This window comes from Falco peregrinus, chromosome 6, assembly GCF_023634155.1.
Source record: "Falco peregrinus isolate bFalPer1 chromosome 6, bFalPer1.pri, whole genome shotgun sequence".
Taxonomy (NCBI): Eukaryota; Metazoa; Chordata; class Aves; order Falconiformes; family Falconidae; genus Falco; species Falco peregrinus.
The window spans coordinates 74,132,534-74,147,459 of record NC_073726.1 but is presented as its reverse complement, the minus strand read 5'-3'; the positions used below and the strand labels follow the sequence as shown (position 1 = coordinate 74,147,459).

The 14,926-nt window shown below is 39.1% G+C and overlaps 1 protein-coding gene across 2 annotated transcripts; it reads right to left on the bottom strand.

Moving 5' to 3' along the window:
* Nucleotides 1-702: 702 nt before the first annotated feature.
* GOLT1B (golgi transport 1B) lies at nucleotides 703-14,811 on the bottom strand. Of its 2 annotated transcripts, none has more exons than XM_005240124.4 (5): nucleotides 14,655-14,811; nucleotides 10,050-10,141; nucleotides 8,056-8,234; nucleotides 4,647-4,728; nucleotides 703-3,280 (listed from the first exon to the last, which is right to left on the bottom strand). In XM_005240124.4, exons 1-5 carry the CDS (start codon nucleotides 14,677-14,679, stop codon nucleotides 3,242-3,244), a joined length of 417 nt encoding a protein of 138 aa, XP_005240181.1. In that variant the 5' UTR covers nucleotides 14,680-14,811; the 3' UTR covers nucleotides 703-3,241. The 2 variants fall into 2 exon arrangements, with proteins under 2 accessions (XP_005240181.1, XP_055664487.1); XM_055808512.1 differs by lacking the exon at nucleotides 14,655-14,811 and adding an exon at nucleotides 14,618-14,645.
* Between the last annotated feature and the right edge of the window lie 115 nt (nucleotides 14,812-14,926).

Sequence of the window (14,926 nt, the reverse complement as noted above, 5' to 3'; positions counted from 1 at the left end):
CAGATTAACATTATACCTCCCACAGTTTAACAAATGTAACTAGATGTAGCTGGGATTTTTCCCCTTTAAATTAGGAATAATTTATTTGGAACTCTTAGAATAGAACCAGCTTTAGTAAAAGTTAACCGAGAGGCTGGAACTAAGGTTTTAGGGCATTAATTAGCACATAGCACCAAAACACCTCACCAACCAATTAAAATCCCTGCTTTGCTGTTCCACTCCCTTTGATAGAATCCTCAACAGTAGACTGCAAGCTTGCAGAGCACCACAGAACAGTAAATCTGCTTATCGGGCCACTCTAGGCCAGAGAGAACACACACTCTATCCTTGAACTAAACTGAAAGCACAGGGGCTAGAACCTGCTCTAAGTTCTAGACACGTACCCTTTTTCTCCTAAAGTTTCACAGCTACTTCCTCAGAACGGAAAGGAGGTAGTTTAATAAAGAAACTACTTCCCACATTTTGATGTGATGTTTTTGAAACTGGAACCTGAATAACTAGGGGGATGTTTGTATAAAAGGTTTATTGTAAGAAAAAGAGGAAACCTTTCCATTTAAAATTAATCAAAGACACTATTTACTATGAAAGTCACAACAGTGCAAGATAACCAGGCAGTAAGAGCATGCACTCCCCAACCTTTGAAAAGGAAAACTTGTCAAAGCACTTTCTTCAAAGGTGCACATAAAGAAACACAAAGACAAGTTATAGAAAAAGGTACCCATTTATTCAAGGTATGACAAGGATATTTACAGTGTTCATTTTCTCAGAATAAGGTCCATCCTTATGATTTTTAAAGCAGCAATTATAAATTACATTTAAAAGGGGAAATGTTCCAAGCATGTTTCTGTTACGAGATATTTTTACAATGACAGAAACACTTTAAGGCTAAGTTATTTTGACCTTTGCTGCCACCCACATGTATCTCTGCAAAACTGTCTCAAAGACAACATTACCTTGAGGGATAAAGACTATGCTAAATTCAACATACAATTTTGTTCCCTCAGACTCTTTTCACAACAGTTCACATCTGACAAAAATTGACTTTTGATTTAAAACAATGGATTAAATACAAGTGAGATGAACTGCCTAATCCCGGCATTTCAAAGGGCTAAAAGATCATAGACAGCAACACATTCATCACCTCTGAAAGACATCACCAGCTTTTTTGTCGATGAAGATACTTCAACTTACCCAGCAATTTTTCTTTCAGTCAGAGCTCCACAGTCGTGTGGTGCAATCCACCTTGCCCATCACAGTACTTTTCAAAAGACAAGAACAAAATTCTTCAGGTAGCTGACTTTGAATGTAAATGATGAACACTGTCTACTTTAAACAGTACTTGATTCCCATAGTACAGACCAGTGCTCTACCAAAGCAAACGAATTTGCTAAACTGCTGTAGTGTTATTCTCTAGTCATTTTAACACACAACAGTCCTACAGGAGCAGTTAAAATTGGCTTATTTCTTGAGGTAGAAGCCACAAGTCATATTTAGTCCTGTCTGTAAACTATAATACACATGCCAACAGGCAAACACAGCTGTTTTTTGTCATTTATAAAATAAACCCGCTGATTTTTCAGATGCTATTCATTGAAAATATAATGACTTTTTTCTCTGAATCATTTTGTGCCTGTTTGAGAAGGAAGCAAATTAAACCTTGGGAATAGTAGATTGTGGCTATTTACACAGTTGTAATGAAAATAAACCATGGTATACATGGATTCTTCTTAACTTAGAAGTTATTTTGGAGAATACCAATTTTAACTGCATAATAAAGGGGAAAAACCCCAACCAAAACCCACCAGTCACTAAACCTTTAAGACCACCTAGCTACTTGAAATACTAACATTGCATTTTGATAACCTTTTTAGGATTAAATTTAAGGGAAAAGAAAGTTAAATACAAGAGAACCCCCCCAAAGCCTGCACAAATACAATTTACTTAATTATCATGTTTTGTTAGGCAAGGACACTACATACTAAACCTACTGAAAGTGCATGATGTTTACCATTCCAATAGATGCAGAAACACAACCCTTGCATTAGTAGGGGACATTTATTCCAGGTTAGCCGAGAAACTAACTAACAGCAAAGTTGTTGCTGTGATTGATTGAAGTTTTAAGTTATATGAAGATAACCCAAGCAACAAGTTACATAAGGAGATTGGCACTTGATATTTAGTTAGCCCCATTAGCTCGAATTTCTCCCCAGAGACTCACACACAGAACTTTAAGTTTTCCTTTTATTACTGTAAAAAATAAGTCAATTTGTGGTTCCAGAGTAAATAAAGAAACCTTGGTTTCAAACTGTTTAAAAACAAAGGTTCAGATTCTGATAAGATACATTTCACAGGCTTCACACATCAGCACCTTAACCAAATGCATTTTTTTGTGAACTAAGCATATTTGAAAGTTTTCATGTTAGTGACAGGGGGCTACATTCTCATCTGGATGCACGTAACATGACTCCAGGAGAACAAACTGGAAGGAGTGCAAGTCAGTTTCCAGTTTCCTGTGGAGTCCTACATGTTCAGAACCAACATTTAAGACTGAAGTTAAAGATTGACCTTTTGCATATTCCAAAATGGAAGGCAAATACAATCAACTTACATTTGGCTTTGAAACATTAAGATAACAATGTTTTATTTCAGCCACATATTTACAAAAATGTTTACAACAGAACCGTGTAGGGTTTCCTTATTTTTTTGTCATAATAGACTTGAAGATGAATAGTCATCTTAACCTTCATGCAAAGACGTATCTCTTGTTACACAAGAAGTTTTCTGTTTGTGGTGGTTTGGTTTTTTTCTTTTTGCACTCTCAGAATAGCAAGCAGAGGGTTGGATAAGTTTGGGTCACCCTTGAAAATGTAAGCCTGTTTGCTCTACTGCACCTTCAAAATAAGGAGGTAAAGTACAGGCACCGTTAATTCCACAAGGGCTCATTGCCTCTAGAATGTTTTCCAAAACCAACAATAGTCTTCAACAGTTGTAACATGGGTTATTCTGCGACTGTCACCTCTTCAGTTTACTTCCTGAACTCTGGAGTTACTTTCTAGAAGCATACTTGCTGAGCTTCTTTTCTAATGTATAATGTTGACTATACATTTTAAATTAAACTGTTATGTAAAGAATGTAACAAGCTTTTCCTTTGTACACAACTTAATCTTTGTGCTGAGTATTCTTCAAAAGGATTTTATAAATAATACAGTAAGTTTAGAATCAGTCTTCTGCCCTCTTGGCATTATACCATGTTGTTGCTTTCTCCAACTTTATCTACAAGCTGTAGAAAAGGAGACAAAAAGGTTTTAAGTAGCATGACATTTATGTACAGTGAAGTTACTGTCATATTACTTGCTATTTGCACAGTTAGTATGCGACTGAAAATGAGAGTCAAATAGTACTCACCAAAGTCTCATGACTTAAGTTTGTGAAAATTAAAAATCTTAACACTGCAATTGTGTTTCTGCATGACATGTTTTTCTCTTATAGACATTAACAGTGCAACATGAAGATGCAACCGAATGAAAAAGGAAATAGAAGAATGCAGATAACACTGCTAGCTTAATGATTAAAACAAAACAATACAGTATCAGCCACACATGCATTAGTAGACCAAGTAAGATATTTCAACTGACCATTACTGTGGATTCTCTTCTGAGCCTACGTAGGCTTTGAATAAAACATTAACAATTATCTTTTTAAAATGAGATTTAACCCCATTATGATCAAATTAAATATGACTAAGATTGATCAATTGACAAATGACACATTCAATTGATCATAAATTATGAGCCAAAACTCGGCCTAACTGTAAGGTTGGAACAGATTATCTTGAACACTAATTTTTAAAAAACAGGCTCTATACATCTAAGTTATACCCTCTATTAATTTTTTAGCAGTAGCTATTAAAACTGTTGCTTTAAAGACTAGGTTTGAAAAATGCTTGTGTTAAACTACATACAGAAATTAGCACAGTAAAAGTAGTTGACTGAAACACCCTAGATTACCACCTTTCTAGCACCTCTTAATTGTCTTCAAATCCCTGGCTCTTTGGTTAACAAAATGGAAAACCGCTCTTGAAAAAATACAAATCCTAGTAAATAGTGAGGCATAGTCTGGTGCAGTGGACCTTAATAAATATATCTGATGAATGATTACGCATCATGAGAATTTTTGGATTCATCAGACAAGCTGCAATTTAACATTGAACTACACAGTTTGCTTTTACAGGCCACTTTTCATAAATATATCCAAATACTACACAGCACAGCATCCTCCTCATCATACAGACAGGAGAAGCACCACATAACAGCGGCATGTTCTTCCTATCTGGTCGCCTAGGACCAACGGTGAATCAGGAAGCAGAACCCCAAGGCTATGAGTCACAATCCAGGGCTCTTTCTACTTCACAACTTGCACGCAGGGGCAGCTTCTGCAAAGGTGTCCTTTTGTTCCTTTTACAAATAGAAGTCTCTCACTGGGAATTAATGGGATCTGTATGGTGCAAGAACTACACAGGAATACTCTCGAAGTCACTGCTCTAAAGTTATGTTTGCTTTGTTTCTGATCCATTTCTACTATTGCTATAGCAATGGAATAAAAAACAGCACAAGCTTCAAATTTTGCATGAAGTACTGAACACTTACCGAGCTTATACCGGGTAAATTCAAGAGATATCCAAGAACTGGAACTCTTCTAATAAAGCCGACCACCACAGGAAAGAACCCCCTTTAGGTAAGATATCAGAAGACTGTATCAACTTTTTTTAAATTAAACTATTCTCATATTGCTACAAAATGAAGCAATAGGAGGTAGCTTGTTAGCAGCACAATAATTATACCAATACAGTAAGTTTACCATACATTTAGCAGAGAAAGGAGAAAACCAGGAAAGAAACTATATTTTTAAATGAACTTAGTTTTTCTCATAGGTGGCAACCCTCAGTCAGCTCTTTAAAAGATAAGTAAAGAAAGAATACCCAACTTAGTCAACAGAACTGATGCTCCCAACTGATTTCTCAAAACCATCATACACATTTTGAGATAATTTCTTTTTACATTATAGGAAATACATTCTTGCAATACCCAGTGTAAAAAAACCTGAAATGAATTCTGACTAATCCTCTTTGCAACCACATATGGTACTCTTTACATTAAGTAAATTAAGCATGACAGAGTCGTATATTCACTTACTTCAAAATTTTACATAAAGTCAGATATTTTAATCATGAGTCAGGGAGTGTTGCTTAACATAGCTGTTATGGTATAGCCCCCTGCACTGTTCACTTTGTCTCTGCAGCAGGAAAATAAATTTTCTATGGCTGTTTCTCAGCTGTTTGCAGTCAACTGCAGCAAGTCAGTTGGTGGTAGCATTGTGAGTTCTCTTTTGTTGAGCTATACATTCCTGCTTAGAATAAAGATTAACATGTAATGAGACCTCAGCCACAATGAAACAGTGAATTTTCACAAGTCATCGCCCTCTTTCACTACACTAGTAAGAACTACTTGCTGGGTAATATCCATACCAGCAAGTTTTTCCCAGAGATTTTCTTTTTTTAAGGAAGGGATCATTTCAGTGGTCCAGTAAATTGTGATGCAGGGCACACAAATCACTTGTAATGGTGTAGCCAAGAATTAGGGATAGTCAGTACAGGAAGGATAGTATTGTTAGCCATAACTCTGGATGTTTGCAATGTGAATAAGGCTCCAAAGGCAGCTTAAAGAGTACATGAAGAGATACTGTCCCATAATAGCCTTCTCCAGGTAAATGCAATCTAAGCATGTGAAGGTATGGCAAAAGACTAAACCTCTGATGGGAAACTTGTGGCAACATGTTAGATAGAGACAAGAAGGAAAAGACATTCTAGATTTAAATGAGAATAAAAGAATAAGTGTGTGTCTCACTTTGGCCAGATGCGGCTTGAAAGAAGTCAACCCTTCACATTCCTGTAATTTGTTGAAGTGTTCTTGGTTACCAGTACCTAATCCTTGCTTTGTGGACAACAGAGGCTCTGCAATTACTGCTACGGAGTGTATGAAAGGTGGCTGTGTAAAAGTACTCTAGATATGCAACACAATAACCTAGAAGTAAAGATTCTAGAGGGATCTGAACACCTGGCAGAACTGGTTTAGTGGTCTAAAAATCAAGAGAGACTGAAAAAACTAAAATAGAGTGGCTTACATTTGTACTTAGTGTGAGCTGAAGTAGTTACTAGAACTGTTATATTGCTCAGTAAAGGTTTCTGTATAAAAGTTCTGGTAATCCACATGACCGGAACCATTAAGATACACAGAAATGCCCATCCTCACACCACATCACCCTAACATATCCAAAGGGGTGTAAATTGATCTGGTATTCCTTGGGCTGAAGAAAATTATGTACTTCAGAGACCAATGATAACCAGAGAAGCTTTCTGTTATGCAATCAAACAAAGGACTGTGAGGAACTGTATAAACTGATGCTTGAGGAAAGGCTCCATTTTTAACTTCTTCAGAAAGAAGCAAGTTGCTGAAAACAGCATAATAGCTGAAACGATCAAGACTGAAGCAAAACAAAAAGCTTTGTTTGAAATAGTAACTAGCTAACATTGTAGCAAAGGATTTAGATTCCAAGAACCATTAAGCACTAGAGAAGATTGTCTAGAGATAAAACATTCACACCTGGAATTATCTACCCCTTGTTAATACTCATCCGGCTAAGGGATAGTCCTAGGAACCTAGGGATAACCACTGACCTTCTATAATCCCTTCAGTATTATTTTACCCTGCTAGCCCCTGGCTAGCACCAACAGATAATCCATAACCATACCAGCTTAGATACAGTGATTTATAATTATTTTGAGCTGTTTCAAGAAGAGGAGTGTTTGGTTGGAAACACACTCTACTTGCTTTTTACTAGTTGATTAAACCCAAGTGCTACACATAAGAAGTGACAATGTATTCAGTGAAATACTGTGATTTTCAAAAGTTGAAGTAATAGAGTTCAGAATAATACAGAGTAGAACAATAAGAAGCATATGTTACAATTGCAAAATTAATTTTCAGGAATCTCACTGTCTTCAGTAGGAGGCAAGATTTTTTAAAAAAATATTTAAACATTTTATCTAAACTAGGTAAAATTGTATGTTAATCTTCTATTGAGTGGAAAAAATGAGCGCCATCAGAACGGTGCTTTGATTTTGATTAGCAGGAACCGTTATTTAGCTAGTAGCTGAACATTTGGAAAATATTTTAGGGGTTTGTTATTAGATTAATAAACATTAATGAAGCAGTCTTCATCTGAACAGAAGTCCAAGAAGAACTAAAGGTCTCCCTTCTTGCTTATTATCATATGCTGTACTTTGTTCTATAGTGAAGTATGGAACTTCAACCATGGAAATAAAGCTAAATATATACAAGTTTCAACAAGTCAAATTCTTTCACCATCACAATTGCATTTATGAAGAAGTTAAATGACACATTGTGAAAGCTATAACATGTATCAAGATTGCTGTTCAAAAAATAAGAATTTTCATTTTTCCTTAAATCAGTTGAGATAATGCAAACCAAACCCAGTAGTACTAACTACACTAGGGCACAAATGTAATGAAACGTGGTAGAAAACATCTTTTCACTGGGTTACCATTGTAATGAAATGGTAAGGTTACAAACCTAGGTTGTTTGTAGCCAAGTATTTTGTGCATTTGTTAAAGAAAAGAACAAGCTCTGCCCCGCCCCCAAGTTTCTAATTTGCATTTTTTTTTAATGAGGAAATATTTAGACTTTGCACTGCTAACAATTTGGGCTCACAGATATTTTATAGCTTTACAATTCTTTAGTTAGACATAAACAATGTTACCAAAGTCAGTTTGGTATATGCCTCACAAACATTAGCTGGTTTGAGTCTTGGGAAAGTACTTACCAACTTTTTACCACCTGCAAACATAAACCAATAATTTCACATAACATCTATCAAAAGTGAACATTTAAAGGATGCCACTTTGTCAGCTATGCTAAATGAATACATTTAGGCCTAGATACACCAATTTAGAAAGGTATTTTGAAAAAAAGGTCTTACCTGAATAATAGGAAGAACCCATAAATTTCAAGGATCATTCCTATTAAAGGCCAACCAATGAGAACTATGAGCACACCACCCAGGAAAAAGCCTGTTGCTTTCATTTTGTGTTTTTGAAAGAAGAATCTAAATGTTCTTTCTAAACCGATAACAAAAGACAAGCCAGCCACAAATAAAACCTAGAAAAGAAAGAAGATAGCTAAGTTTAGGATGTAAACAGATATATATTCTACAAAATAAGACTGCACTTCTTGCACAACTTCTTTAAATACCAAAAGATAGATGGTGAGAAGGAATTTACTAGTGATTTTCTTTTGTAAAAGCCACCTTAACACATTTGCAGGTAACGTTCCAAACTCTTCTCTCAGCTGCTTAAAATTAAAGTGACTACCTTTGTCGTCTCTGAAAAACACAATACCAGCAAAAGACCTGGTGACATCAGTTACACCTGTCCTGTAACGTAAGTACAATCATTATACACACGCAATGCTGAAGCTTAGTGCCACTGGCAGCAAAGGTTGCTAAAAACTGAGAACCGACATGTTACAAAAGCATCTCTGTACTGTACCATGGACATCTTCAACAGCTTGTACTGATAGTGCAAAGCCAAAACAGGAAAACAGCTCAAAAGTCTTAGTAGTTGTCTTGTTTGTTTGTTTGCTGGCTTTTTATTTGTTGGTTTTGTTTGGGTTTTTTCTGTCTATAGTTTTTCTACTGTTTACTAGTTTCAGTATAGACTGAACACTATCACAGTAGTCCCAACTAGTCAGAAGTACTTTTAGAGTCCTTTAGCAACAGGAATTGTAATTATTTCAGCTTGTAAGCATACAACTGGGCAACACTTTTGCTAAGAAGGGGACAGTGTCTCAGATTTTATGCAAGGTTATAGATGAAATTTAAGTTTTGTATGTTATTGAATAAACCACTTTCTTACCACCTCTCCCACTTCTTCTGATATTGCCTTTTTTTTTTTTTTTAACTTTCTGTAAGGACACAGTACCTTTTCTTGCATTATCTTTGGTTACCACATAGCCTGCCATTGTCTCTTCCTATCTACATTTTCACCATTTTCCCTATCTCATATTGTGACCTTATATTAGAAAAAAGTAAGTACTATTTTATTTTTTACTCTTCCACTATACACTCTATGGATGGTTCAGAACAATGCTTCAACTAATGCACCCAAATTCAAATATACATTTTCATATTGTTCTTCTGTCAATCTCAGTATTTGACTCTGCTGCCACAGGATGAAAACGATCAGTTTTGATCACAGGCTATCAGGCATCAGGAAGAGAGGATGTGAACATCTACCAGGCTGTGCTCTTGGCTGGCTGGCAAAGCTAAGAACAGCAGACACACAGAGATTATCACACTCAGAAAACACCCTGTCATTTTGTATTTGCTTTGGATTTGGAATTTTGTGTACCAGAACTAGGATCTCTTTTCTGTGCTGCTTTAAGTGAAAAACTTTGATTTCATAAAATCTGAAGATATTATATCTCTCTAATATGAAAGATGATTGGTTCTTCTAAACCCAGACCACCAGCAATTCATACTTCTTTCTTTGTTCATAAAGCACAGCAAAGCTACATTTGCTAGCATGTACAGAACACTTCGCTATTCTTATCCAAGTATATACTTAGGCTTGGCAGTTATCTTACAAGATCACAAAAAAAGAAATCATTAGTAAATGACAACCAATCTAAAAATCATATTTGCAGAAGCATAACAACTGTGGAACAAGCTGCTTCTTGTCTGACCAACATACTGCAGGCCTGACCTGTAGGCATGATATTTAGATTCACGTGAGCTGTTTAATCAGGAAAAAAAGATTCATTCATATCACTGATCATAACTCTTTCTTTATACAAACTGCCACAGTATTTTTCATGATCCAGTTTCACATTGATAACAGATATTAAACTAAAAATAGAACAACATAATTAAATTCTAAACAGTGCAAAACCTAAGACTAAACAGAAGGCACTTACATTTCCAATAGCCAAAAGAGCTTTGTCAAAGAAGAGTATCATTCCAAAGAAAAGGAAAAACACTCCAAAGCCTGTTAGTCCCATTCCAATCTCTGAAAAACAAATTTAGGCAAGTAATAAACGAAAACCACAGTACCAGGAAAAACTCACGCATAACAGCTGTAAAGAACTCAGAACGTCCGATCTACAGACATTTAAAACACAGAAAAACTCAGCCTATTTTATGACCACCTAAAAAACTTCCTAGAGTGTACAAATATAGCAGCCTCAGACACCAATTACTTCAGTACCAGAGAGATATATCTTTGGAAGCTGCTATTATCAAAAAAGTACATATTTAGAACTATATTCTGAAACTGAATGCAACAAAAAAATCATGCGTGCATATATACATATCACAAAGACATCCCTTTTGTTTTACTGCTAGTATGGAGAAAAGGATTATTTTGTGAGCAGATAACAAAGCTTTGTTTTCCATTTGCAACTCTTACCCCATTATGTTTAATGCAGTAACGTAAGTAATCTGGTCCTTACCATCCTCCTGAGACCTCCCATTCCACCTCCCATAATCTTGCACGGCTGTCTGCCTTCCCCCAACTTCTGGATCGAACACAACTCAGATTAATGCTGTAGGCTCTTTCCAAGTTACACATGCACTAATGGCTATTAAACACTAGCTTGGGTCTCTAGCCAGTTACCAATTTTCACAAAACTAGTAGATATTAAGTATCTTTTGAGTTCTGTTTGTCTTTAAAGATTGCTCAAGAAATCCTGGGAAGGCAAGAGTAGGATGGAAGGCTTTTCTGAGAAACTGCACTAGGAATGTCAAGCTACCATTTGATGATAGCCTTTAAGGTATCTTGGAGACCATACTTAGAAATACACCCTACTTTTAAAATTAAACCTCTAAGACCTTCCTTTGACCCTCATGTAGACTGAATGGGAGAGAAGTAACAGGAACAGCAACACAGCTGCAAAAACCTTTGTACTTATCCATGTACTCACATATTGCTATCTCTGTCAGCAGAGAGTTTAGAAACCTACAGGATACATAAAACCAGCTAGCAAAACCAGCCATAACACTACAGGCAGGCTGGCAGCCCAGTTTCTGTCTGTGTGCGCACATACATAAATTTTGAAGATGCCAGTAGTTTTGTACAGCCAAACCTGAAACAAACAAAAAACCCAGCCCACACTATCATAGCCTTCACTGCTGCTAGCCCGGTCTACCTAAATGTATTTAGTTGCACTTATGACTGCAGCGTAGATCTAGCTGATTATTTACTTTGCTCGATGAGCTCAAATTAAAGGAGTATCATTCCGCCTATTTCAGAACCTCCATTTACTTATTGCAAAAAAATTTCAAAAGACCTCAGGGTAAAGAGATTTGTTACATTCAGCTTCCCTAACTTGTGTAAGAGCTCATCTTTCAGCAAGGTTGCAGACCACACGGTGTTAAATCTGTAGTTCTACAGTACTGCCTGCCACTTTAAACTTCTGCTATAAGCATTCTAACCAACCTGAATTAAAACTAAGTAACTACAATTGATTTACTGCAGACATTCTCAATACTTGTTTACAATGAAAAATGGAATTGCAAACTGTATTTTCAATGAATCTGCTGACTGAAGACAATATAACAATTGCAATCTGCCCTTTTCTCTAGTACTCTTTCCTTTAGAAGAGCAGAAGCAATCTGTATTCTGGAAGAAAAACACTTAGAGGCAAGACTCCAGAGGAATTACCAGCTGCCAATAAGATAAATATGCAGTCATGGAAAGCAAGTATTCATTCCTCCCACAGACACAAGCAAAGTAAGGATCTAGCAAGAAGGCAGAGGCCAACTCCCAACAGCTGCTGTAATTACTACTTTGACACTTCTTCTGTGTTCACTTGAAACACGTTTGTAATCACCTACCGCTACAACAAATTCAGATTCACTTTAGAAGTCAACCATATTCTCTGGTTAGTGAGAAAAAAAAAAAAAAAAAAAAAAAGCACCATTCTCATAATCTTAAAATTACTGCTGAAAAGATGAGCAGTGCAGGACTATTCTTCTCTGTTGCCAGTATATCAGTAGAAGGTATTACTGATTTAATTCATATCAGAATTGGGAAATATATTTGACTAGCATTCTTACAGAAAGGAAAAAAAAAAAAGCACTGACATTTTGTACATAATCTTTGCAACAAAGAACTAGGAATTTTAACAGAGAGTGTGAACTATTTTTAAACACTTTCTCCTGCACCAGAAGAGCCTTCCCATATCACTCAAATACAGTATTTCAATGCCTATAAATGCAGAATCACATACTAGCCATGTGACAATTGCTCTGAATTTTCTTTAAATTGTTATGATTTACTGAGAGGAGGATGCAACGCTTTCTCAATGTTTCTGCAGAAATCTCGTAAACTGTGCAAGAGTACTGCAGCCCTGTATCAAACCAGCTTAGTAAATATTAAAAACTCAAAATCAAGATCTATTGCTTGTGAAAGTTCAGGGAAGACAATGCACAGCGTCTAAAACAGAACGGAACTGTGCACTATGGGCTCTCTGAAGGCAAAAATCAATGCAATTTATGTTATGAAAACTTGCAAATTTTAATTATTTTGCTAGCTATACTTTTTAGTATTGAAAAATGGATTTATTTGGGAAAAACTAAGTGCATTCTTTTGCAGTTACTGGTGATTTATAACACCATTCAATGAATCACTTAAAAAATGTTCTAGAGTACAGCTACAAATTTAACTTTCCAAACATCAACCAATGCAGTCGTCCTCTCCAGGTATTTATCACACGATCAGTGACTCTATAGCTAACTCCATATGTTTTCCAGGCAGCAGTGAGTTTAAAATTGTCTGATAAAATATCTTCTGAATTTCACAAAAACGCAGGGGGGGGGAATGACAATGGACAACAACGGACAACACGGCACACACAGACAGACACACAATGACACCCACCCTGAATGCCACAGTATTTTACTTGCTCTGACAGTTAGAACCAACAGAGTCAGCACTGGAGTTAGCTGAAGGTCCCAAATGAGGAACTAAAAAAAGTGAATAGATGTCCTTTTTCGGCAGAGATTTTTCTTTCTTCCCCCCAACGAACACTCTGGACAGGAGACTAGGGGAATGGGCAAAAGGAAAGCCCACAAGGGCTTAATCAATCAGAAATCTAAACATCAAACCCAAGGGTCAGTACCCATCCCAGTAACAGAGCATGGCACCTGAATTCCTCCAGAAATCATTAACTTTGAAGTCAGCTTGTTTGCTTTTCTGCCTGTCATCATCCTTGGCCTTGACTGGCTCTCCAACACCTCCATTTCTAGTATCCTGCTATCAAGTTAAACGTAATTCTTTTAATTTTCTTTTCTACATCTTTCACACTTACCCTCCTTCCTAACTGACACTACAGTGCTTATCATTCAGACTTGTTTCCTTTCATGGCAACCATGCCAGAAACACATCATACATGAGACGTTAATTTAAATCAGAGACCTAACATTCTCAGTTACCTTGCAGTTTAAACTCTTATGAGCCTCTTTATTTTGATTTCTTTGTATTTTCCTTTCAGCATCTTTATTTCCAAGTATGCCTATTCCGTAAAAAACAAAACTATGGTCACATACAGTACTTTTTTTTTCCACTTCAGATTGAGTGTCAGGTCATCACCTCAAACCCCCTCCCTCAGTGTCACTTACAAACGCTGATAACGGCAAGCTACCAGAAACACTGTAGAGCCACCGACACAAAACTAAACGGTTCCACACCACTCACGTCCACAGGGAGGCACACGAGAAGACTTTAGCTAATTGTTACTTTTGTTTACCGTTCAGCTTTCATTCATTCTCGCCATCCCCACACCACAGCACCCCAGCCGACACCAAAGAGCTCACAACCCGAGACAAACGCTAGCGGCGGCGGCGCTGGGGACAGTGCCCCCCGAAGGACGGGGGTGCCAGCCCTGCCAAGTGGTCCTCTGCAGCCCGGCATCCCAGCCCGCCTCCCGGCAGCTCCCGGCACGGCTCGTCCCGCGGCCGGGCCCAGCGCAGCGTAACAGCCCTCCCGGAGCGGCGAGGCCGGCAGGCGCGGCCAGGTGAGCTCCGCCTGCGCCCGCCCGCTCCCAGCCCGCGGCCGCTCGCCAGCCGGTGCCCGTCGGGGACCGCCGCGGGGTGGCAAACGGGCGTGCCGGCGGCCCACCCTCGCAAGCCGGACCCTCCTCGGCGACCCCCGCCACAGCGCTGACAGCCGCCCCTCCGTGCGGCGCTCAGCCGGAGCGCCCGGCCCCCAGCGGGCGTGGGCCGCGACCGGAGAGCGGCTCTCCGCAGGGGCGCTCCGCCACAGCGGCCCGGGCCGGGGCCCTGAGTCCCGACCACCCCGACAGCGGCAACCGAGGTGCCGCGGGAGCGCGAACAAAGGGCGAGGGCCCGGGCGGACCAGGACCGGCGGGCCAGGCCCGCCCCACGCTGCTCGGCCGCCACCGGGATCCCTCCCCAGTCCCCGCCTCCCCGCTCCGCGGCTCAGCCGCCCCCAGCCCCACGGCTGGGCGACCCGCTCCCCACCTACCACCACCGACCATCAGAGGCAAGGGAGCAGCGCTTACTCTGGGTGTCAGAGAGGGAGATCATGGTGGCGGCGGGGACGGGAGCGGAGGGCGGCGGGCGCAGAGCAGAGAAGCAGCGGCTGCAACGGCCACGTCTTCCGGAAACACGCAGCCCCCTTCGCCTCGCCGCCGGGTGAAAGGGGACCGCCGATTGGAGGAATCAGCGCAAATCAGCAGCCGCGTTGTTCGCGCGGCTACGCCCCCTCCCGCCTTGGTGCCCGCCTCTCCGCTTTCATTACCGCGGACGAGAGCCTCGCGAAGCCGCTGCTGAT